General features: G+C 46.9%; 1 protein-coding gene across 2 annotated transcripts; it reads right to left on the bottom strand.

Annotated features, from left to right (window-relative positions):
- Positions 1–715: 715 nt before the first annotated feature.
- Shmt1 (serine hydroxymethyltransferase 1) lies at positions 716–22793 on the bottom strand. 2 transcript variants are annotated; one of them, XM_021177072.3, is made up of 12 exons: positions 22467–22793; positions 18382–18478; positions 15977–16122; positions 13644–13759; positions 13147–13307; positions 10097–10178; positions 8997–9209; positions 6466–6582; positions 4751–4873; positions 1958–2074; positions 1414–1524; positions 716–1136 (listed from the first exon to the last, which is right to left on the bottom strand). In XM_021177072.3, exons 2-12 carry the CDS (start codon positions 18457–18459, stop codon positions 964–966), a joined length of 1437 nt encoding a protein of 478 aa, XP_021032731.1. In that variant the 5' UTR covers positions 18460–18478; positions 22467–22793; the 3' UTR covers positions 716–963. The 2 variants fall into 2 exon arrangements, with proteins under 2 accessions (XP_021032731.1, XP_021032732.1); XM_021177073.3 differs by lacking the exon at positions 22467–22793 and adding an exon at positions 20061–20242.
- Positions 22794–23559: the final 766 nt, after the last annotated feature.

Raw genomic sequence — 23559 nt, 5'->3', positions numbered from 1 at the left:
TTTTTTTCTTTTTTTTTTTTTTTGGTTTTTCGAGACAGGGTTTCTCTGTGTAGCCCTGGCTGTCCTGGAACTCACTTTGTAGACCAGGCTGGCCTCGAACTCAGAAATCCGCCTGCCTCTGCCTCCCGAGTGCTGGGATTAAAGGCGTGCGCCACCACGCCCGGCTCCTCTGCTGATTCTTAAACCAGGAGGGGATTTGTACACCGATGGAGACAGCCACTTGTACAAGACTTTTTTTGTCTTTGTGTCCTAGGCATGAACCCAGGGCATCACACATACAGAATATGTATATTATCTCTAAGTGACACTCCCTAGCCCTTCTATTACATTAAGTTCCTGACTGTAATTTTTTCTTTAAAACAAAATTCTCTGTGTATCACCATTTTGCCTGCACATGTGCCTGTACTTCATGTGTGCCTGGTGTCCTCAGAACCCAGAAGAGGGTATTGATTCTCTGGAACCGAAGTTACAGATGGTTGTGATTCACCATGTGACTGAGAATCAAGCCAGGGTCCTAAGCCAGAAGTGCAGAGCTGTCGTTCCAGCCCTGACACTAACTTCTTGCTTATACACTTCCCTAGTTTATAACCTCAAACTTAAGACAGAAAACGCAATGCTCCTCTGGTATCTGGCAACAGAAAAGGAAGAGTGGAAAACACAAGGGTGAAGTGAACATTTGCTTACCCGCCACAGGACCCACCGAGTAAGCAGAGAGGACAATTCTGGAATCTTTAATAGCTTTGCCTCACATGCATGAGCGAAGAGATCAAATGGCTACATAACGTTTCAAATTTCAAGTCCTTAATAACCTGTTCCCAAAAGATTTGAAAGCAGGTAAACCGAAACACCCACCAAAGCATGGTACAGCTTAGTGGTCCACTTCTCAGCCTCAAGAGGGCAGAGGGTTCACAGGGTCCTGGAACAATCCTACCCTCTTGGCAAACACAGGCTGTGCTAACTCTGTCAGAAATCAGGAAGGCCAGGTAGTGAGAATCTGGAAGCAAAGTTCTCCACTTCTTCCCGGAGAGTTGCCACAGCACTCTGGATCTTCTCATCTCCTGCCAGCTTCTCTTTGAACTCTTTCAGTGTGGCCTTCGTGGCCATGTGGCTCTGAATCTGCAGTGTCAACTCTATCCCTGTGCAAAAGACAGTGTCACGTGGGAATTCCTTCACATATCCTTCATATATCCTGCCATAACTCATAGGTGTCAATGGTCCCCTCAGGTGATTCTGGGATGTGTCCCTTGGCAGTGACATTATTTATAAACCTCATACAAGAGGGATTTGTAGACCAGAGTGGCTTGGTTGTCCTATCCCCCAGCTCTGACTAATGGCTGGGTCTTAGGTACTAAAACACATCAGCAACTCCATACATACAAGCAAGGTAGTGAACCTGCAACATCTCATCCTTACCCCTGTGGATAAAGTGTGCTACTTTTTGGAAGTCTTCTTCCAAAAGTCCTCGGGATGTCAATGCTGGAGTCCCCAGTCGCAGTCCACTGGGCCGTAACGCACTCTTGTCACCTTCAAGACAGACAAAGCTCTGAGCTGTGCCTAATACACCACCATATGCACACAGTATTTTAAAAGAACAGTTGGTCACAAATCCTCGTCTGTGGATCCTAGTTTCATCTACCAAGGAGGCAACTGACTTAAAAACTAAGGTTTGAGGATAAAGAAGTACATGGGCCACTGTATTAACCTTAAGTAGTCCTTTGTGGTGTGGCCCTGGGTTCTTCGGAGTCCTAACATCTGTCAGGGCCTGATATAAGAAATGCTACTTGTTTTTAAAGAGCCTCTGCCTCTCTTACCAGCAGTGCCACTCAATAGCCTTTTCTGTTCTTCCCCTACCATGGTCTGTCTGTCTCCTAAGCTGAATACTTTCATCAACTGCAACAGTGGCTAAAAGAAATGGAGACAGGATTACTGTGGAAGGGAGAGCACGGAGGAGTCTCACCTGGGCAGGTGTTCTTGTTGCAGGCGATAGAACAGGCTTCTAGTACCTTCTCAGCCCTTCCACCATCAGTACCCTTAGAACGCAGGTCCATTAGGATCAAGTGATTATCAGAGCCACCTGGAAACAGATGAACAGAATGAAGTACTGGAGGTTGACCACACAGGGAAAGAACCTGCTGCTATGAAGAGAGGTCAGCAGACATGTTCCAAATCTAACCTGGAAGAGGACAGGAGCTCTTATAAACAGCAGAGGGTGTATACGAAGGCATGTTTACCTGTGTTTAGTACCTAAGACCCAGCCATTGGTCAGAGCTGGGGCTAGGACAACAAAGCCACTCTGGTCTACAAATCCCTTGGCTTCTCTAAGCATCCAGCAGCTTCTGGAGCTCAGACTGCCTGGACCATGACATGACAGAGGCCCACACAGGTGGAAGAGCACTCAGTTTTTCCTAGTCTGCTAACAAATGACCTAGGTAAATGTTCTACCACTGAGCCACATTCCCAGGCCCTTCTGAAGCCAATTTTAAGAGGTTCCTTCTGGGACAGGCGTGGTATCACATGCTTGTAATCAATCCCAGCACTAGGCAGGCAGAGGCAGGTGGATTTGAGGCCAGCTGGGAGTTCCAGGCCAGTCAAGACTACATAGTTGAGACTTTGCCTCAAACAACAAAACAATAAAAAGAGGAGCTGGCGAGATAGCTCAGCAGGCAAGAACACTGACTGCTCTTCCAAAGGTCCTGAGTTCAAATCCCAGCAACCACATGGTGGCTCACAACCACCCTTTAATGAGATCTGATGCCCTCTTCTGGTGTATCTGAAGACAGCTACAGTGTACTTACGTATAATAATAAATCTTAAAAAAAAAAAAAAGCTGGGCGTGGTGGAGCACGCCTTTAATCCCACTTGGGAGACAGAGGCAGGCTGATTTCTGAGTTTGAGGCCAGCCTGATCTACAAAGTGAGTTCCAGGACAGCCAGGACTATACAGAGAAACCCTGTCTCGAAAAAACAACAACAACAAAAAAAAGAGCTCCTTTAGGTGGCGAGCACCAGAGTAGTGAGTAGGGATTCAATTAGCCATGCAGATAGAATAATGAACAACACAGTGAGAAGGTTCTGTGCTTTTGTTCCAAACCCCATGAAGCTTGTAATACAGATCAACGATCCTTCATTCAAAATGCTGAGACCAGGGCTGGTGAGATGGCTCAGCGGTTAAGAGCAATGGCTATGCTTCCCTAGGTCCTGAATTCAATTCACAGCAACCACATGGTGGCTCACAACCATCTATAACGGGGTGTGATGCCCTCTTCTGTCATGCAGGCATACATGCAAATAGAACACTAATGTACATAAAATACATAAAGAAGAATGCTAAGACCAACCGGGAGCAGTGTTTGAGATTTGAGTGCTTTTTCTTTCACATTTTAGAACATTTGCCAGACCTTATTCATTGAACATCATTAAACACAAAAATTCTAAAACGTTTTACACATCTGGCTTGTGTGCAAAACCTTCTGATTTTTAAAGAGATGCTCAGGATGTCTTAGTGACACAGACAGTGCTAATATTCAGGTCTTAAGTGCTCCCTAAAAGTTCATGGTCTATTCTAGCATTATCAAAAGATGACAGACCTGTGAAAGATGGGCCTGCTGCTGGACATGGTGGCACATGCCTAGATCATACCCAGTATTCAGAAATTCAAAATAAAGTCTCCCCTCACCCCTGCTAAAAACAGACTTAGAAGGTCTTTAAGTCACCAGAAGACTGGGGTCTCAGCCCCTTTTTCTCGTTCTTGTTCCCTGGCCATAAGCTAAACAGCTGTGCTCCACCATCAGTTCCTACCATGACATACCCAAAGCAAAGCTCACACCCCAAAGCAAACAGGACAGATGCTCCGAAAGTAAGCAGTTGTCTCTGTAAGCTGAGCATTCAGGCACTTATTACAGACACAGCTGGCTAACAGATGGCTACAGAACACTCTGACATAGCCGTAAGTCATAAGTTTGAGCCTTTAGTTCCTTCCACTTTGAACTTACTTTTTTTTTAAGATTTATTTATTTATTATGTATACAAATGTTCTGTCTGCATGTATGCCTACACACCAGAAGAGGGCACCAGACCTCATTATAGATGGTTGTGAGCCACCATGTGGTTGCTGAGATTTGAACTCAGGACCTCTAGAAGAGCAGACAGTGTTCTTTCTTAACCTCTGAGCCATCTCTTCAGTCCCACTTTCAACTTTCATTAAACCAGGATGTTGTCTTGGAAGACCACTTCTCTCTTCAGTCACAGGCTATGCTACAGGAATGATTTCAAAGTTTGCAGCCTAGTTTTGCACAGACAAGTCCACGTAATTGCTGACCGGCTTCTATCAGCCAACATTCTGGAATCCCAGGAGCCCAATGAAAGAAAACTGACTGGTATGTCATAAGGTGTGGGATTCAAAATTTACACCTAATACTTGGCAAGAACCAGGGAGTTTGCTGGCCTCATGGATGACGAGAGAGGTATGTTCAAAATTGGATGGATACAGTCTGTCTACAAACCAGTGACAGCTATAACCTGACATCTCTCATGTGAACCTCAGCTGTTCCCAGAATATGCATTATCCATGTTGGGTGTCAAATGGAAGCTACTAAAAGAGAAAGACCTACAGCTGGGGATATGCTATTAGCGGTAGCCAGAGTCACTACAGTGGTGGTGGAGCACACTGACCAGATGAACCAAGAGGCAGATCGATCGGCACATCCACCCAACAGAGAAGTGCAGCCCAGCACTCTGGGCCTTCACTGTACCTGTGACTATTTTGTAGCCTAGCTCTGTGAGTGCATCAGACAGAGCCCTGCAGTTGGCCAACACCTGGAGCTGGTAGATTTTGAATTCTGTAGTCATGGCTTGCTTCAGGGCCACAGCAACACCTGATTAAAGAATTAAAGAGACAGCTTTAAAAACAGGTTGTGACTCAGGAGCAGATCTTGTTTTCAAGGAGCCTAGAATCTATAAAACACACACACACACACCTGAGTGCTCAATTATTTACTTCAGTTTTTTGGGTTTTTTTTTTTTGTTTTGTTTTTTGTTTTTTTACAGTGCTAGGGACAGAACCCAGGGTCATGGACTGTGCTACACTCCCATAGCCCTTAATTACCCTGCCACCCCTGCAGACCTCACTGAAGTCACTCCTAAGGACTGCTTTGGAGGTAATCTTATCTCTAGGGATGGAAGCCCAGTGGTTATCTGATTACCACAGAATGGATTTTAGTCCTTTTTTTTATGCTTGATATATGAAAAGGATTCTTTGTGTGAACAGTTAGTATCTTCTATAATGACATTCTGAGCTGTACTCCACAGGAGGGCTGTCTTGCTTTCCCCTCACTACTTAGGTGCTTGACACCCTCGTAAGGACTCCTGGGGACCATTTGACTACAAGGCACAAGAATCAGAGCACCATTAAAGTTCGTGTACTCAAGCCCTGGTAAGGGGCTTCTGGCTGCTTGTGGAAACACAGTGGTGCTTGGGTACCAGCAAAGACAGCACAGGACTTGGGCAGCAAGAACTATGAAAGCTAAGCATACAAGCACAGTAGACAGATCTGAAAATCAGCCAAGGGCCTACTATGCGCCATACTCCAGGCATCCTCTCTACACTGATGTCCTGCGTTGAGTTAAACTGGCTTCAGACTCACTGGTTTCGAGATCCGCCCCATTGCTCCCTTTTCCTCTCTATACAGGTATATGCTATGAGTCCCCGCCCCGCTTTAATGTGTATGGGTGATTGGCTTTCATAAATGTCTGTGTATCAATTGCATGCCTGGTGCCTGTAGAGACCAGAAGAGGCTATTGGATCCCCTGGAACTGGAGTTACAGATGGTTGTGAACACCCAAGGATGCTGGGAAATGAACCAGGTTCTATGGAAGAAAAGATGGCTCTGCAGTTGAGAGCACTGGCTGCTTTTTCCAATCTCAGTGTACACTCTGATGTCCTGCCTGAGAAACCTCACCTTGTCCTGAGTGCCAGTCACGGCCCAATAACAGCAAGATGACTCAGACTGTTACAGGTATCTATAAGTGATTCAAATAGAATTACAAGGGCGTCGACCGAGCTCCTTTGGAACCCAGAAGTTACCTCTGTAGCCAGGGTTGAAGATGCAAGGGTCGTAGCATGGGAGCCACCAGAGAAGAGAAGTAGCTCGTCCTGTAGGGCTAGTTCCCATTTTCTTCACTGCAGGCCATCTCTTCTCTCAGAGATCTGCCCTACTGCAGTTTTGCCTATGGTTCCACCTCAGTGGAGTGGACACTTCTCTCCGGTTCTCACCTTGAACCACTTTGTACCACCTCCATTTTCCTATGTTATCTCCTACACAGACACTGCTGTCACCTAAGCCCATTCTCTCCCATGGAAGTCCAGGAACATCTTTTGAAGGACAGGCAAGATGGGACTTATGGACTTCCTGGGGCTGCCATGGCTAGGGTGAAACCAAAAGGCTCTACAATAGATCTGGTGACATTACCAGCAATGGCATGGTTGTGAGGACCCCCTTGAAGGCCTGGGAACACAGCAGAGTTGATGAGGGACTCCAGTTCATAGTAAGTCTCTTTGCCAGTCTTGGGATCCACACTGCGCACACCTGGTAAAGAAACTAGAATGTTAACAGACTGACAGGTTTCTTATGGCTCACAGCCAAATTGATATGAGTGGTCAGTCACACCTCAGCCCTGACTGATTCCGAGGAAAGGTGTTTTACAATACTAGACCAAAGGGCCCCTATGGACGGATGACTGGCTGGACTGTTGGTCTCAGTTGTACACCTGCCCCTGTCCTCTGCCCCCAGTGTTAAAACACAGTCTTGCTTTGCCTCTCTGGATAACATGGAACACACTATGTAGACCAGGCTGGCCTTGACCATAAAGATCTGCCTGCTTCTGCCTCACAAATGCTAGGATTAAAGGTGTGAACCACCATGCTTGGCTGCCTTTTTCCTTAATTTAAACTAAAACCCACAAATCTAGCAAGGACATGGTAGTATACAACTTTAATTCCAGCACTTGGGAGGCAGAGGCAGAGGCAGAGGCAGGTAGACCTCTGAGTTTGCAGACAGCCTCGTATACAGAGCAAGTTCCAGGATACCCAGGACTACATAAGAGAAACACTGTCTCAAAAACAAAAATCCCACGTGTCTATTATTGTCTGTGGGTATAACACATGTGTGGACGCACAATGCAAAAGTCCGAGAGCAACTTTGCGGAGCTGGTTCTCTGCTTCCGTTACAGATCTTGGAGGTTGAACCCAGTCACTGGGTTGTGTGGAAAGTTTCTCTACCCACTGAGCTATTTCCAACTATGGCCCAACAGTTTCTTCTGATGACAACTTTTCTTAACACATAATTAAGCTATTATTTATGAGATCTCCAAAATGAAAGGAGAAATATTCCTGAGAAGGTCAAATCCTCCACTTCATCTTCAAAAACAAAAAGGGGCCAAAAGGACAGGGTGAGGGCAGGGAGGACAGGGTGAGGGCAGCAATGCTCACAAGAGAAGTTAACAAGTTAACAGTAAAGATAAAGATAATGAATGCCCAGTCAATGGAAGCACCGCTAACTCCACAGAGTTTCTTGGAGGCCAAGGGACAGCTATGGAAGCACTTGTGTAAACTCTCCCCAAAAGGGTGTGGAGGCGTGGGAGCTACTGACACACTCTCTGCTCTAGAGGTCAGGAACCAAGGTGACCTAAGATAGCATGGCAACAGAAGAGGTCAGATCTGCCCTGGCTGGCTGAAGGCCCACAACCCACCACACACAGCAGACACACCAAAGGTCACCTTGGCAGGCAAAATAGTTACTGACTCAGAAATACCAAGCCAGGGATATAGCTTCTGGCTCTCGTCTAAAATCTGACCACTTGGGAGGGTGACACAGAAGGATTGTTTGTGCTACAGAATGAGATTCAGATCTAAACACAAAACAAGCTAACAACGACAAGCCAACAACTGCACAAAGTCCTCAGAGGCACCGAACCCAGGAGAGTAAGCAGGCACTGACTGGACTGGAAAGTGTCCTCCCTGGGGTGAGGTGGGAGTACGGTAATGAGATCCTCCCAGGCTAAGTCACCTCGGAGGGCTATGTGCTGTTTCAGCAAGGCTATGGGTTACATAACCACCCGACTATGGATAGGACTTTCACCAACGTGCCAACTCCAGAAACTACATATAGGGAACTATATACAGAGCTAGGGTGTAAGGTATTGGGAAGAGATATAGCTTTCTAAAATGAAACCACGCAGAGGTTATATGTGTATTTGGGGTTTTTTGTTTTTTTGTTTGGGGGAGGGGGTTTCAGACAGGGTTTCTCTGTATAGCCTTGGCTGTCCTGGAACTCACTCTGTAGACCAGGCTGGCCTCTAACTCAGAAATCCGCCAGCCTCTGCCTCCCAAGTGCTGGGATTAAAGGCGTGTGCCACCACTGCCCAGCATGTATATTTGTTTTATGCATGAAACAGTCTAACTACATAGCCCTGGCCAGCATAGAACTTACTATGTAGATCAGGCTATCCCTCAGTGTGCAGCTGTCTCCTGCTTCTGCCTTCCATGTGCTGGGTTTATATATGTGCATCACCATGCCACACCTCCTATATCAATATTTTATATAGCTCAATCCCTGGACCCTGAGGTAGAAGGAAAGAACCGACTCTCAAAAGTTTCCTCTGATCTACACAAACTGTGACATGCAAGCACCCCCGCCAATAATAAAATATTTTTAACAAATCATTCTCTTTGACAAATTAACAAGTTCATCAAAACATTTGGGAGCCTCTTGTCTCCCTGACCTTCCTCCTGTGGACACTGCCTAAGACCCTTCCTTGTCACAAATACTGTGTCCAGAGCTGGGACCTTGGGGCTTCCTTCAGAGCCCACTGTTACTCGTCCTGAGGAGCTCTTCCAAGGCCAGAGCCCCAATCTTCCCCAGAAATGACAGTCCAGAGTTTTCCCAGTCTTCCACACAGGAAGTGTGAGCCACACTGTCCGTCCCAGCGTGGGCGAACTTACCCTTTCTGTAGAATATCATACCAGCACGGCAGCCTCTCAGGGTCTTGTGGGTTGTAGTGGTCACTACATGGCAGTGTTCAAAGGGGGAGGGCACCACCCCAGCTGCCACGAGCCCACTGATATGTGCCATGTCTGCCATGAGATACGCCCCATTATCATCTGCAATCTTCCGCAGCCGTGCGTAGTCCAGGTTCCGGGAGTAGCAGCTGGTCCCTGAGACAGGGAAGGTGACATGGTAGTGTCAAAGATGCTCAGGGCAGTCGAGTTGGCCTCTGAGAGTACAGATCTGCAAGGAGACCTCCCTATCTTTGAGGACAGATGTGCCGTCAAAACCATCCCTGAGGTGAGTGTGGTGGTACACACCTTTAATCCCTGCACTTGGAAAGCAGAGGCCAGTCTTAAAACAATCAAACCAAAGCAAACCAAACCAAACTACCCCCATGTTTCTAAACATGTTAAGAAAAGCCTAAGGCGTGACCCACTGACCCACTAAACACTGTTGGTGGCTGCTGTTAAAATTTCTTTCCTGAGAGGGATGTGAACAGTGTCAGCCTTCCTCCGAAATGTTCCCACAAACAAACTAAAGTACAAGTTCACCCCGGGAAACCCATGAGGCTCACTGGGCTTGCTTATGGGTCGAGAGGTTCGAGACAACGTGTAGGTGATGCAAATGCAGCTGCACTGGGAAGTCCTCACAGCGTGATGGCCTCTCCACAGCATGATTTAGAAAGCTCCCTCCCCATGGCCTTCCCCAGCTTACACACTCCGGCCCCTCATGGAGGCACTCGGGTGAAGAAGGTTCAATGACCCTACAAGCTCCCTCCATTTAGGAGGGCAAATGTCAACTGACCACAGGCTCAATCCCCAAACAAGACACACCCAGGCAAGCCGGCAGAGCTGACCTCATGAAGATGGCAGGTCTGGCTTGAAGAATAGCTCCTTACAACTCAACCCTTAAAAGGGCAGAATACATACGTCTCAAGATAATGTCCAGAGCTCTCCACAGTGAGCGAAAGGATTGGATGTCTTTAGATCCTTTTCTGTAGGAGGCAGAGGTCCTCCCTGCCCAGAAACCAGGCTGCTTCCCATGTGCCGCTCACCTGCGATGATCAGCTTCGGGTGGAAGAGGCTGGCATTCTCCTCCAGCTGGTCATAGTTGATGTACCCAGTCTCTGGGTACACCTGTTGGGGTCAAGACACAGGTGTGGCTGCTTCTTCTGGCCAAACAGTGTCCCTTGTCCAGCCACCTGAGACCTTTAATCTGCCATGGCTCTGACTGGGACCTGAGACAGGCACTGTATTCAGCCTGTCCAAGGATATAAAGGGCCAAATATCATTCAGACTTGGGAGCTCTCAGAGGGGCCACAGGATAAAGGGGAACCTTAGCCCTGGGTCCTGCCCCATGTTACAGAACAAAAAGCCTAAGAAAATGAGAAAGACACAGCCAAGCCTGTTTGCACAAGCCTGTTATCTAAGCTACTATGGTAGGCTGAGGCAGGAGGATTACCATGAGTTTAAAGTCGGTCTGGGCTACAGCACGAGACACTGACTAATCAAAACAACAAAAACAGGCTAGAGACACGGCTCCAAAAGTAAGAGCACCCGCTGCTGTTCTTGAGAGAGGCCTGGTTTGGTTCACAGCACCCACACAGATTAACACAACTGTAGCCCCAGCTCCAGCGAACCTGATGCCCTCTTCTGAGATCTCCAAGCACCAGATACACACATGATATACACACATGACATACATACATACATACATAAAAATTCTCATACACATAAATTAAAAATCTACCTTAAACAAACACCCACCAACAAAGACAAACCACCCAGCAGCATTCGGAGGCCAGCAAGCTTCTTCTGGCTGGGCAGTGCAGAGGCCACGAAGTAGGGGGGACCAAAGAGAGGGAGGAAGTCTCCATTTTCAGAGGTGAATGAATGGAAGCAGGTAAGAGGTCTGAGGTAGAAATGCAGTGACAGAAGGTTAGCAGGTTAGCTTTGCTCTCAGAGCTCTCTTCAGAGGGGCACTCTTTCTTCAGAAAAGGAAACGCTGGCCCAGTGGAGATGGGCAGGGGCTGAGGTGAGATGGATGGACTGAGAACAGAAGACAGAAGACAACCCAGACAAGCTGCTGGAAGAGGCAGTCTGGCCACGAAGGGCTTGTGCCTACTGGACCCAAGCCAGTTCGTGTCCACCCGTGACAGGTCACCCCAGGGGCTATCATTGCCAAGGTGCTGCAGCAAGTCCAGCACTTGAGAAAAAACTGGACATCGACGCTCAGGAATGGGCTTCATGGAGTAAAGACAGCACGATGCCAGCCAACGTCTTATCAGAGGCTACAGAGAAGATGTTGGTAGTTACCCCCTACAACTATTTTCCCACTATCCTAACAGTACAAATTAACTTTCATGCTCTAGTGTAGGACCAAAGAAACTGTATGCACTTAGTTGCCGTTGTCCCGGGTTTAAAATCCTAGTTTGCAAGCGGGGCCTGGTGGCACGCGGTTTAATCCTGCACTCGGGAGGCAAAGGGACTGGATCTGAACTCTAGGCCAGCCTACCAAGACATCTAGACTACATACATAATAGAGACCCTTAAGTCTTAATTAAAAAAAGAATCTAGTTTCTAAGCTGGCCAATAAGATCTGTGACAGAAACCATCAGGCTGCGCTGGAGAGATGGCTCAGTGGTTAAGAGCACTGACTGCTCTTCCAAAGGGCCAAGTTCAAATCCCAGCAACCACATGATGGCTTACAGCCATCTGTAATGAGGTCTGATGCCCTCTTCTGGTATGTCTGAAGACAGCTACAGTGTACTTAGATATAATAATAAATAAATCTTAAAAAAAAAAAGGAAAAAAAAGGAAACTCTCAGGCTATCTACAAAAACAGATTCACTTACATGCACATAAAGCCATTACAACTGAGGCTTGGCTGACTTAACAGTCAATAGGATGCATCACCCCTCTTTATTTGTATGTATGTATATGAATATATATGGGGGTGGGGGGGACCTGAGTACCATGGTGCACATGCAGAGGTCAGAGAGCAACTTACAGAGGTTGGTTCTTTCACTTTTTTACCAGGCGGGTCCTAGGGTTTGAATTCAAGTCACCAGGCTTGAAGGCAAGCACTTTTCCCTGCTTAGTCATCTTGCCTACCCTCAAGTCTCTTAAAAGAAAAATGCGCCGGGCGGTGGTGGCGCACGCCTTTAATCCCAGCACTTGGGAGGCAGAGGCAGGCGGATTTCTGAGTTCGAGGCCAGCCTGGTCTACAAAGTGAGTTCCAGGACAGCCAGGGCTATACAGAGAAACCCTGTCTCGAAAAACCAAAAAAAAAAAAAAAAGAAAAATGCACCTAATATTTAGCCGAGTAGAAAGACTCACTGTCACCTATCTCACAGTGGCAAACAGAAAACCAGGGACAGTCTGTGAAACAGCAAGTAACATGGAAAGAACAGCAGCAGGAAGAACACACTGCCAAGCAAGAGAGAATGCACCCGCCTCCTTCTCTCAGTGGCTCTTAGTTGCTTTAGGATTTATTTATTGAATGTGTCTAAGTATTTTCCCTGCGTGTATATGTGTGCACTATATGCATGCCCCGTACTAGGAGAGGTCAGGTTTGGGATGCCCTGGAAGTGGAGTTACAGACAGTTCTAAGCCTCTAGGTGGGTGCTGAGAACTGAGCCTTAGGTCCTCAGCAGGAGCTCTTAGACAGCTCCAGCTCCCACTGTTGGTCCTATCAGAATGGTGACTATGAGCCCTTTTGGTTTTTACTTTAATATTTTTTTTTAACTCACTGACCTGAAACTCATGTAGCCTTGGCCTCAAAACTCATGACCCTCTCTGCCTTAGCCTCCAAGTGTTAGGACAGCAAGCATATGTCATCATGACAGAGGAGGTCTCAAATCTATCTTCCTTCCCTTCCCTTTAGATAGGGCTTTCTGTCCCTCCCAAGTGGCCTTCAACATTCGAACCCACTGTATCCACCGTCTAAGGCCTGGGATTACAGGCAGGTGAATACCTCGTGCATGCAGTGCTGAGTCACAGCCCCAACACCTTATATCCACTGTTTAGTTCATCTGTTCATACAGAAGAGCCCCGAGACCCCCAACACACCTACACACCTACAAACACACACGCTCACCCCTACCTTATAAGGCATGGATTCAAAGAAGATAGAAGTGGCAGAGATTTTCTTCTTGTCTGTCATGAAGCCATGGGTCAGATGGCCACCGTCTGGCAGGTCCAAGCCCATGATTCGCCCATGGGGCTCTACCAGGGCAGTATACACAGCAAAGTTTGCAGGGGAGCCTAAAACAGAGAAGCCATGAGTATTTCTACCTAGGAGACACAAAGTGGCACCCAGGAGCTCAGCTACTAGGCAGGCTCTCACCATGATTCTCCTGAGCTTTAGAAAGTCACCTTGTCCCAGTCCCATTGGCAGTGAGCTCTAGGGCAGAGTGCTCCTTGGGAGAAGGGTGCAGAGCTAAGTAAGTCCGAGTGCGATGGAAACAGATACACATATTGCCTTGGCTGGTTTCTGTTAACTATGAGGAGCCTTTTGTAGGACCTGACCTGGTGACGGTAACATCCTTGAACCAGGCCTAAGGAGCTACTACCCAGGGTCTATGTGGACGCAGCAATCACCTGAATAAGGCTGGACATTGACACCCCAGCACTGAGGATCCAGATGGTAGGCCTGTAATGCACGCTTCTGACACAGCGTCTCCAGCTCATCAATGAACTCAGTCCCGCCATAATACCTGTGAAGAGAGGCATGGTCTACATCCACCTTGGGCCCAACCTCTGTGCCTAGCAGAGGCCGAAGATAACCCAGGGTAGACAGAGAATACTGCGGGAGAGTGGGTCCTGCCCTAAGGTTGCTGTGAGGTTCTAGTGAAATATCAGTAGTAAGGCCAAGGCTGGTAGTGCACACCTTTAATCCCAGCACTGAGAAGGCAGAAGTACAAGGAGTTCCAGGCCAGCTGGAACTATACACGCAGATTCTGTCCAAAGAAAAAGAGGAAGGGAGAGAAAGAAACAGGGCATCTCAGGGCACAATGCTTTGTATTCTTTGAAGGATTCCGTGTCCCCCGTCCCCCCCCCATTTCCACAGGAACAAATGCATACATGTACAAAACACTGTCCAAATGTTCTTTGCCTGATGACAACTGTTATAGATATAAATAGATAGACAGACAGTCAGATAGATAGCCCAATGATGGCTATATTAAATAAATAAATGGATAGCTAGATAGCCTGATTATTGCTTTTAACAAAACTCAACTGCTTGGTTTTACAATTGAAGACTCAGGAGCCAGATGCTGGAGTGGAAGTCCGCTAGCTCAGAGAGGCAGAGAAAGCTCCTAGCCTACCTTCGTCCTCAGCAGAGGTCCCAAAAGGAAGTTCTTCCCCATGATGGCTCAAAAAAACCTCTCAAACTCAATGTCCCTCCCTCTACTTCCTGTGTGCCTCTGGATCCATCCTGACTTCCTCTTACTCTGTTTTTTCCTGTTCACTCCCTGTCAAGTAGCTGCTTGCTCTGCCTCTTGACCTGTGGTTGACTTATTTAATCATGTTTTTAATAAGCAGGAAAGCTCTTAGATTAAAGGTATGGGCTAGGGCTGAACCACACAAGTAGAAACAGGTTTTTCCAGTAAATAATACAATCTTGGGGTTCAGTGTGATTAAATATCCTGTAATATTTCCCCTTGTCTAAATAAAAAGGAAAGTTGTTTTAAAAAAAAAAAGATTTATTCATTATTATATCTAAGTACACTGTAGCTGTCTTCAGACAGCACCAGAAGAGGGTGTCAAATCTCATTATGGATGATTGTGGAGAGCCACCATGAGGTTTCTGGGATTTGAACTCAGGACCTTTGGAAGAGCAGTCAGTGTTCTTAACCGCTGAGCCATCTCTCCAGCCCCAAAGGAAAGACCTTAACTCTAACACAGTAAACCTATTTACAATAATGAAGCAATTTCTGCGGAGCTCTCCGCTGTTGAGGTTTTGTCTTTTACTGTCTATTGTAACGCTAAGTGTAGGCCCCTAAGACCTGGAATCTGCCCTAACCCCTGGGACCCTGAGGAGGAGGAGAGCCGCCATGGGCTAGGGGCAGGAGGATCAACAACACAAGTTTGCAGCCAATCTGGGCCACACACCAACTTGTATGGCTACATAGTAAGACTCAAAAAAACACCAGAAGTTTCAAGTTTTGGAGCCACTATGGGTTTCAGATGTAGACTGCTTAACCAATGAACTAAGTAGATATTTTAACTAAACACTTCTGATTGTAAACATTTTAGAAAAGGGATACTGAGCCTGCAATACGTTTTTTATTTAAACCTCCCAGATGTAAAAAGTCAGAGCAAAAGAAACTTTCCGTAGCTTTCTCACAGGACAATGACCTTTCCCTCTATCTCATAGATCAGCCTACTGATGACCAACTTAGGAGCACAAGGCCAGCCTATTTGTGCACGTCTCATACAGGGACTTTTGAGTGTGCTCTGAGAAGGATCGCAGAATCACACCCAAGCAGAGAATTGGAGAAGTTTTGTCAGAGAGCAAGAAAGGAAGACAACCCTACACCCAGGAAGCCACAGGTTTTTGAAAGTTATGTAATAGTTGAAAACCGCACTGTAGCTTACAACTGCAATAGCGCTTGGAAGGCTGAGAGGCAAGAGGATTCCAGTTGGGCTGGAGAGACGGCTCAGTGGTTAAGAGCACTGACTGCTCTTCCAGAGGTCCTGAGTTCAATTCCCAGCAACCACATGGTGACTCACATCCATCTGTAATAGTATCAGATGCCCTCTTCTGCTGTGTCTGAAGACAGTCACAGTGCACGCATAGAAATCGTTTAAAAAAAAAGAAAGAGGATTCATGCTAAGAGTTGAAAGTCAGCCTGAACCATATAGCAAGAGCATGTTTCAACAAATAAAAACAAAAGGGTTGGAGCAGGACTTTAAGAATGCCCACTCACCTTTGGCCTGGATAGCCCTCAGAGTATTTGTTATTTAAGCAAGATCCCAGGGCCTCCAACACAGCTCGGCTGGCAAAATTCTCCGAGGCAATCAGCTCTAATCCGACCCTCTGCCGGTTGCTCTCCTTTTTAATGATGCTGTAAACCTTATCAGAAGAAAACAGACGCGGGGTTGGAGGGAAGCTCAGTCCATAAGTTCTAACATTCATAACGCCCTGGGTCTCATCCCCAGCACTGGATAAATTGGGCAGGGTGCGCACTCCTGCAATCTTAGCGCTCATTACTGTGGAGTAGGAGGATCAGAAGTCTCAGTCGCCTCTGGCAATACAGAGTTTAAGAAAAACAGCAACAACAAAAATAAATAAATTTAAAACAAAATAAACAGAGGCTAGAGAGAAGCAGTTAGGAGCACTGACTACTCCTCCAGAGGTCCTGAATTCAGCTCCCAGCAACCACATGGTGGCTCACACCCATCTGTAGTGGGATCCGATGCCCTCTTCTCTTGTGTCTGAAGACAGCTACAGTGTATTCACATATATAAAACAAACAGGACAAGTACAAGTCTATAATTTCAACACCTAGGAGTGAAGACAGGATGAGCAGAGGTCCAAAGCCATCCTCAGATAGCAGAACACAGCAAATTAATATCACAACTAATTTTCATTGTTTTTATTTGTTTGCTGAGACAGGGTTTCAGTATGTGTCTTGGCTGTTCTGGAATTCACTATGTAGACCAGGCTAGCCTAAAATTCACCTGCCTCTGCCAGCATGAACTGCAGGGGTACTACTCCCATACCTTTAATGAAAACTATAATTCTAAATACGGAGGCGGTGCTCGCAGCCAGCCATTGGACTGAGCATGGGGCCTCCAATAGAGGAGTTAGAGAAAGGACTGAAGGAGTTGAAGGGGTTTGCAACCCCTTAGGAAGAACAACAATATCAACCAACCAGATCCCTGAGAGCTCCCAAGGACTAAGGCATCAATCAAGGAGTACACATGTCTCTACCTACAAATGTAGCAGAGGATAGCCTTGTCAGGCATTAATGGGAGGAGAGGTCCTTGGTCCTATAATGGCTTAAGAGATGCCCCAGTGTAGGGGTATTGAGGGTGGGGAGGTAAGAGTGTGTGGGTAGGTGGGTGGAAGCAGGAAGGAGGATAGGATAGGGGGTTTCCAGGAGGGGCGGGGGAAGACTGGAAAAGGGGATAACATTTGAAATGTAAATAAAGAAAATATCCAATTAAAAAAAAATATATATATATATTATTCTATCCTTACATTTTACCAATCTCTTATCTCTGTGAATCTTATTCCAAAATATGTTTTTGCAAATACAGCGAAGCAGAAACTCCTCTAACAGTTGCCCGGGGTTGGGAGATTTAGAGAATGGGGAAGTGCTCATGGAATCACTTCACTGCGAGTACAGATGCCACTGGACATCCAATTCCTCAGCTTTAGAGGCAAACACTGAGTAGAGAGCAAACACTTCAAGATTCGGTCTCTTTTCCCAGCTAGAGGCTGACCCTCTCTTCTGATGCAGGCAGGAGCAACAAGTCCCAGCTTCCAGTGAGCGGCTCAGGCTACCATGCTCGAGATGGGTGGTAGCTGGCGTGATTGGTGGTAGCTGCAGTTTGGCCCATTTTCAATTTACATGGGTTTATTAGACCATAACCACAGCACAAATTGAGGAACATTATATGCTAAAACTGCTGCTGAACTGTTTGAGTAAATAATATATCAACAAAACAACTATAAAATCAGGTTGCTTCTAGGCATATAAGCCAGTCTGTTTTGTTCTTGAGCCAACCTTCCCATTTTCCCTTTAGAGCACTCAGCACTGTGTTCTAAACTCAGAATTACCTACATTTATCCCCAAAGGACTGTCAGCCACCGCTTCTCCTTTGTGGTGCTGGAGATGTAACTGGGAGTCTACACATGCTAGGCAAATGCTCTAGCTACTACCACACTACACCCTCGCTCTGATCCGTCACGCCACAAGGCTGTCTGTACATAAACTGTCAAGTTATTGCACTGAGCAATTTAGACACTGGAAGTGCAGAATGGGAGTGGATCATCTGCCTACCAGATGTGAGGCCCTGGTTTCCACCAGAAAGCCCAAAACCCAAAACCCAAAACAAGCCGGGCAGTGGGAGACAGAGGCAGGTGGATTTCTGAGTTTGAGGCCATCCTGGTCTACATACGCAGTGAGTTCCAGGACAGCCAGGGCTACACAGAGAAACCCTGCCTCAAAAAATAAATAAATAAATAAATAAACAAATAAAAAAAACAGAAACCAAAACAAAAACAAAACAACAACGCTACAAAACAACAACAAAACCCCACAGTGATCAAAACAGGACTTCCAATGTAAAATCATGTGGCATATGAAGGTGCCACAGGTCTCACCTCGGCATCACTGTCCTTGAGGGGCTGTGACAACATCTTCTCATGAGAAGCCCACAGGGTAGCATCCCTGTCTGCCATTGCACTGGTTCAGAGTTGCCTACAATAAGGGTAAATAAAGCACACATTGATTCCAGCACCGACCCCAGCCAGTCTCTCCTGAGCCTTAGCTCAGCACTTTTGTAAGCAGGCGCCTAAATCCTTTAAAGTCACTTGGGCTCCTTACAGAACTTCGGATCTAGCCCCCACCCCCCACCCCCATTCCGCAGCTGCCTACCCGACAGCCAAGGCCTTCTTGCAGTATTCCCAACTAAACAAAGGTCTCTTCTCATCTTCCAGTTCGCTCAGCACAGCAAGACTGGAAGAAGCTCTATGTCTAGATGATCAATCGGACCGTTTACTTAAATCCTCTCTGCTGCTGGAGCCCAGATTCCATGCTTACCAACTCCTCAGGGTACATCAATTAACAGAGAACAATTGGGGTACTCCTTCCAAGATGCCCAACAGCAGCATCTTATAGGTATATTTTTCTCTCACGGTCCAGGTTGGCATGTTGCTAGGAAGGACCTGTACTCCTGTTTTTTCTTCCACCTCCTAAGTGCTAGGATTATGGGGATACTCCACCATATGCAGCAAGCATTTTCCAACTAAGTCCTGCAATCTTCACCCCATTTCTCTCAGACTCCATGGAATCACACATGAGGTTTTGCTGTAAGAAACTCCTCTGACTAGGCACTGGACACCAGTTGTGCAAAAACAGCGGTACACATAAAATAAACAAATATCAAATAAAAACAGCGCACTCAGTCCAGGCACGTGGCACAAGCCTTGAATTCCAGAACTCAGGAAGCAGACGCAGGTAGATCTCTTGAGTTTAAGGCCATCCTGGTCCACAAAGAGTTCAAGGACAGCCTGGACTACAAATAAACCCTACCTCTAAAACAAAACAAAGCAAAACAGAACAAAACTGCATTCACATCTTTTCTCTTACTCAGTGGCTGGCAGCCACTTTTCTGTTAACGTGTATAAACTTTATTTACCGGACAAGGACTTAATACTGTCCTTGGGCTACTTTTTGGTGCTGTGGTCAGCAAATCCAGTTGGAGCCCTGCCTTTAAGGGGCTTCCTCTTGGTCTGTGTATTCAATATTAGTCTACGGTGGAGAAGGCATAGCCCACTACTGAATGCATAAGCGCCCCCCTCCCCAAATTGTGACAAACTAAATGCTTCAGGTAAGAGGTAACCAGGGCAGGAGGCCACAAGGATACCCAGCAGAAAGCAGCCAATCACAAAAGAGCCTACTCTCCAAGAGGACATACTGTACACAGACAGACAAAACCAAGGGGGAAACAATGCTATGACTCCCAACGGGCAGGGCTCCTTCTATCTCTGCAGGAGGCAGACAAAGGAAGTGTTATCATCCTCAGACAGGAAATCTCTAGTTAGGACTTCCAGAGTAGTTGGTATTTAAACACAAGCATGAAATCACCAGGCACAGAGCCAGGCGCTCAAATGTGCTTCTGCCAGCCCAGCTGCAGCTCCCTGGGAAGGACATGTTTACAGTGACTTCAGATGCCTCTCCTCTTCCTGCTCTGCATTGTGTGTACCCTTTCTCTCTTTCTCCACCCCCCTACCCCTATGGGGACTCCCCGGGCCTCAATCTTTGGGGCCAGTGAACTCACCCAAGAGCAGCTTCCCAATAAACCTGTCTTTAATATAATCTTAAAAAAAAAAAAAAAAGACTTCAGATATCACATCAAGGACCTTGGGCCTCTCTGGCCACCCCTTGAGCTTCTTCTCTCAAGATCAGAACCCATGAAATCCCAGCACCTGTCTGGGCCCTTGGCAAGTGGGAACCAGAATCCACACACCAGTCAGGCTCGGACCTCTGCTCCCAAAATCCCAAGGGCAACATTTTCATTAAACATTAACTGGTGGAGGTTAGAAAGGACCTAGTCAATGTGAAGAGCATCTCTCCTAACCATCAAAGAACGAAGGTCCACTTAGAATCCTCTTCAGAGGGCCAGACATCTTACTCAGGAACATTTAACCCAGTGTCACTCAGGAGCATTCAGCCCAGTGGCTCCCACGCCTCTCCCCGGAGTGTCCCACCTTGTGGGGTTTTTGTTTTGTTTGTTTGCTTGTTTGTTTTGTTTTTGGAGACTGGGTTTCTTTGTGTAACAGTCTTGGCTAGACTGCTCTATAGACCAAGCTGGCCTTGAACTCAAAAACTGGGCCGCCTCAGCCTGCAGAGCGTGGGATTGCCTGGTTCCCACCCTGCTTTTACCACTATGTCGGATCACAGTAGTGCATCCCCTTACTAAACTAATATATGTCCTTCCTGAAATAAGGTACTAAAATAAGCTGATTTTCTCTGAACTACAAAAAAGTTCAAATTCTTAAAAAAAAAGATCCCATTTGTTTACTGTGTACACGTGTAGGTACATATGCACACAGGAGGAAGTTCCTAGGGGTAAATTCAGCCCATTAGGCTTGTCTGTGAGTCCCCTAACTCAAGAAGCCATCGTGCTAGCTCAGAATTCTTCAAGGAGCTCAAGAAGCTTACTGTATACTAGATTTATTTTTTTTTTTTTAAAGACAAGGTTTTATGTAGCCCAGGCAGACACAGAACTGAGCAGAGAAGAGCCTGAAAGTTCTGGCCCACCCACTTCAGGAGTCCTCAGTTTATAGGCATGCCTCAGCACATTTAGTTTCATGGGATGCTGGTCTGAACCCAGCTCCCTGCATTCCAGGCAAGCTTTCTACCAACCGAGCTGCTTTCCCAGGCCTAGCCTCAGTCAGGTATTTAATAGTTTTCAACAACAACAAGGTCTCCATAGAGAGCTATCCTGGAATCACTATGTAGACCATGCTGGCACTGAACTCTGCCTACTTCTACCTCTCTGTGTGCTGGGTGGGATTAAAGGCCACACACCACAATGCCCAGGCCAGGGCATTAGTTTTATGGTTTTAGACAGGGTTTTTCTATGTAGGCCAGACTGGCCTTGAACTCACAGAGATCTTCCTGCGTGTGCCACCACCACTCCTGGCTTACTTAGGGCATTCTTAGAGTAAGAAGATCTTCACACTATAGACTTTTATTTTGTTTTCCAAGACAGGGTCTCTCTGCAGAGCCCTGGCAACTGAACTGTCATTTTCATTTTTTTTTTTTTTTTTTTTTTTTTTTTTTTGGTTTTTCGAGACAGGGTTTCTCTGTGTAGCCCTGGCTGTCCTGGCACTCACTTTGTAGACCAGGCTGGCCTCGAACTCAGAAATCCGCCTGCCTCTGCCTCCCGAGTGCTGGGATTAAAGGTGTGCGCCACCACGCCCGGCTGAACTGTCATTTTCGAGCTAACTTTGGGGAAAACATACAGCATTTCCTTATTACTGTCTATAGGTCTGCCAAAGTCCATACCCACGTGTTAGGCTGTAATGGGGACAGGCACAGTGCAAGTCTCTCTGTGCTCTGCTTTAGAGAGGAGGCTCTCAAAGGTCTTGGAGTGGCTTTGTTTAACTAAGGTCATATAACAGAGGCAGAATGTGAACTCCTGTTCACTTTTGGTGCTTCCCAGAATCCTGGGTAGCACAATTACTCACCTCCATTCAATTTCCCCTCAAGGAAGAAATTTTAAATGTATTCTGTACGGAGCCTAAACTGGTGTTTCTGGTTCAGTAACTGCCTGGCTCAGTTAAACACATTTGTGCTTGCTTCAGCTAACCAAAGGTCATCTAACTTCCAGACCTTGAAATAGAGGCACTGGGCTAAGAACGCTACAAGCCAACCTGTCCCCTCGATAGAGTAACGCACTGCAGATAATCAGGGTAGGGCTAGTACAATAAAAGCAGTGATTACAGACCTTGAGACAAACCTCGGAAGCTTCGTTAACATGTATAAACCAAGGGGTCCCATCCCCAGCACCACGTGAACCGAGAGCGATAGCTCTCACTGGTGAGGTGGAGGCAGGACCATTAGAAGTTCAAGGTCATCCTTGGCTACACAGCAAGTTCGAGGATAGCATGTGCTACATGCCACTCACACCTCAAACAAAAACAAAAATAAACAATCGCAAAGATTAGAAATTACATACCTTGTATTAGGAGCGTGGATTTTGTGAAAAGGTTTCAACCCTTGGTGCAGGGTGGCCTCCAGTTCACTTGGTAGCGGGAGCTGGCCTTAAACGCCTGTTCCTCTGGTCTTTACGAAAGGGACTAAACGCGTTGTGGTGGCGCACGCCTTTAATCCCAGCACTAGGGAGGCAGAGGCAGGTGGATCGCCGAATTCCTGGAGAGCGCGCGGAAAGTGACCACAGCAACACAACCAGCCGGAACCCCGCAGCGGGCTGTCCTAACAGCCCAGCACGTGCTCCGGGAACCAGCCTCCCCACCACGTGACACACCACGTCCGGGGGAAACCCAAACTTGGCGCGCAGAGGCCGGAGCTCCACTAAGCTCGCCCCAGCGCAACCTGGCTCCGCCCCGCCCCTACAGCGGCCCAATCAGTGAGCGCATCCAGGTAGAGCCCGCCCCCAGCCGCCCACGCGCGATTCGCCCGCGCAAAGCCTGACGGAAAAAAAAAAAAAAGCTCTGAACTGGAGGGGGTGGGAAGGAGGAGGGGACTGGGCGGTTCCTTACCTTGGGACCTGGGACTTTTGGGCTGTATTGCTGATTGTAGGAGTGTTTTGTGATCCAGAAGACCTGGATAGGATTGGGGATCAAGCCTGGTTCGGGTTCAGTTTCCAGTAACTAATGCACAAGTGTCCAGAGGATCTGCCTCCAGAGTTCTAGGATTAAAAGTATGTGCCACCATGCCTGACATAAATAGATCTTTTTTAAAAGGAAAGAATGATAGATAGGGTCCTAGTGTCAGTCCACAGTAATCCCTATCTCAAATAAATAAGTAAACAAATAAGACAAACAAGACAAACAAAAACCCAGCTGGCATGACCAGAACTCTACAGGCTTTAGCAGAGGGATCTTGAGACAGAGGGCAACCTGACTAAATACCAAGATTCAGGCTAGCTGGCTGTCTCAAATATTAAAATGAGGCTGGCTGTGTGGCTCCGTGTTAGAGAGCCTGCTTAGCCTATACAAGAGTTTGCGTTGAGGCTGGTGAGATGGCTCAGTGGGTTAAGAGCAGTGACTGCTCTTCTGAAGGCCTGGAGTTCAAATCCCAGCAACCAC

The sequence above is a fragment of the Mus caroli genome, unplaced genomic scaffold, assembly GCF_978045245.1.
Source record: "Mus caroli unplaced genomic scaffold, Mus_caroli_1 scaffold_13, whole genome shotgun sequence".
In the NCBI taxonomy this organism is placed as follows: Eukaryota; Metazoa; Chordata; class Mammalia; order Rodentia; family Muridae; genus Mus; species Mus caroli.
The sequence above is the reverse complement of the archived record's forward strand: the minus strand, read 5'-3'. Positions and strand labels throughout refer to the sequence as shown.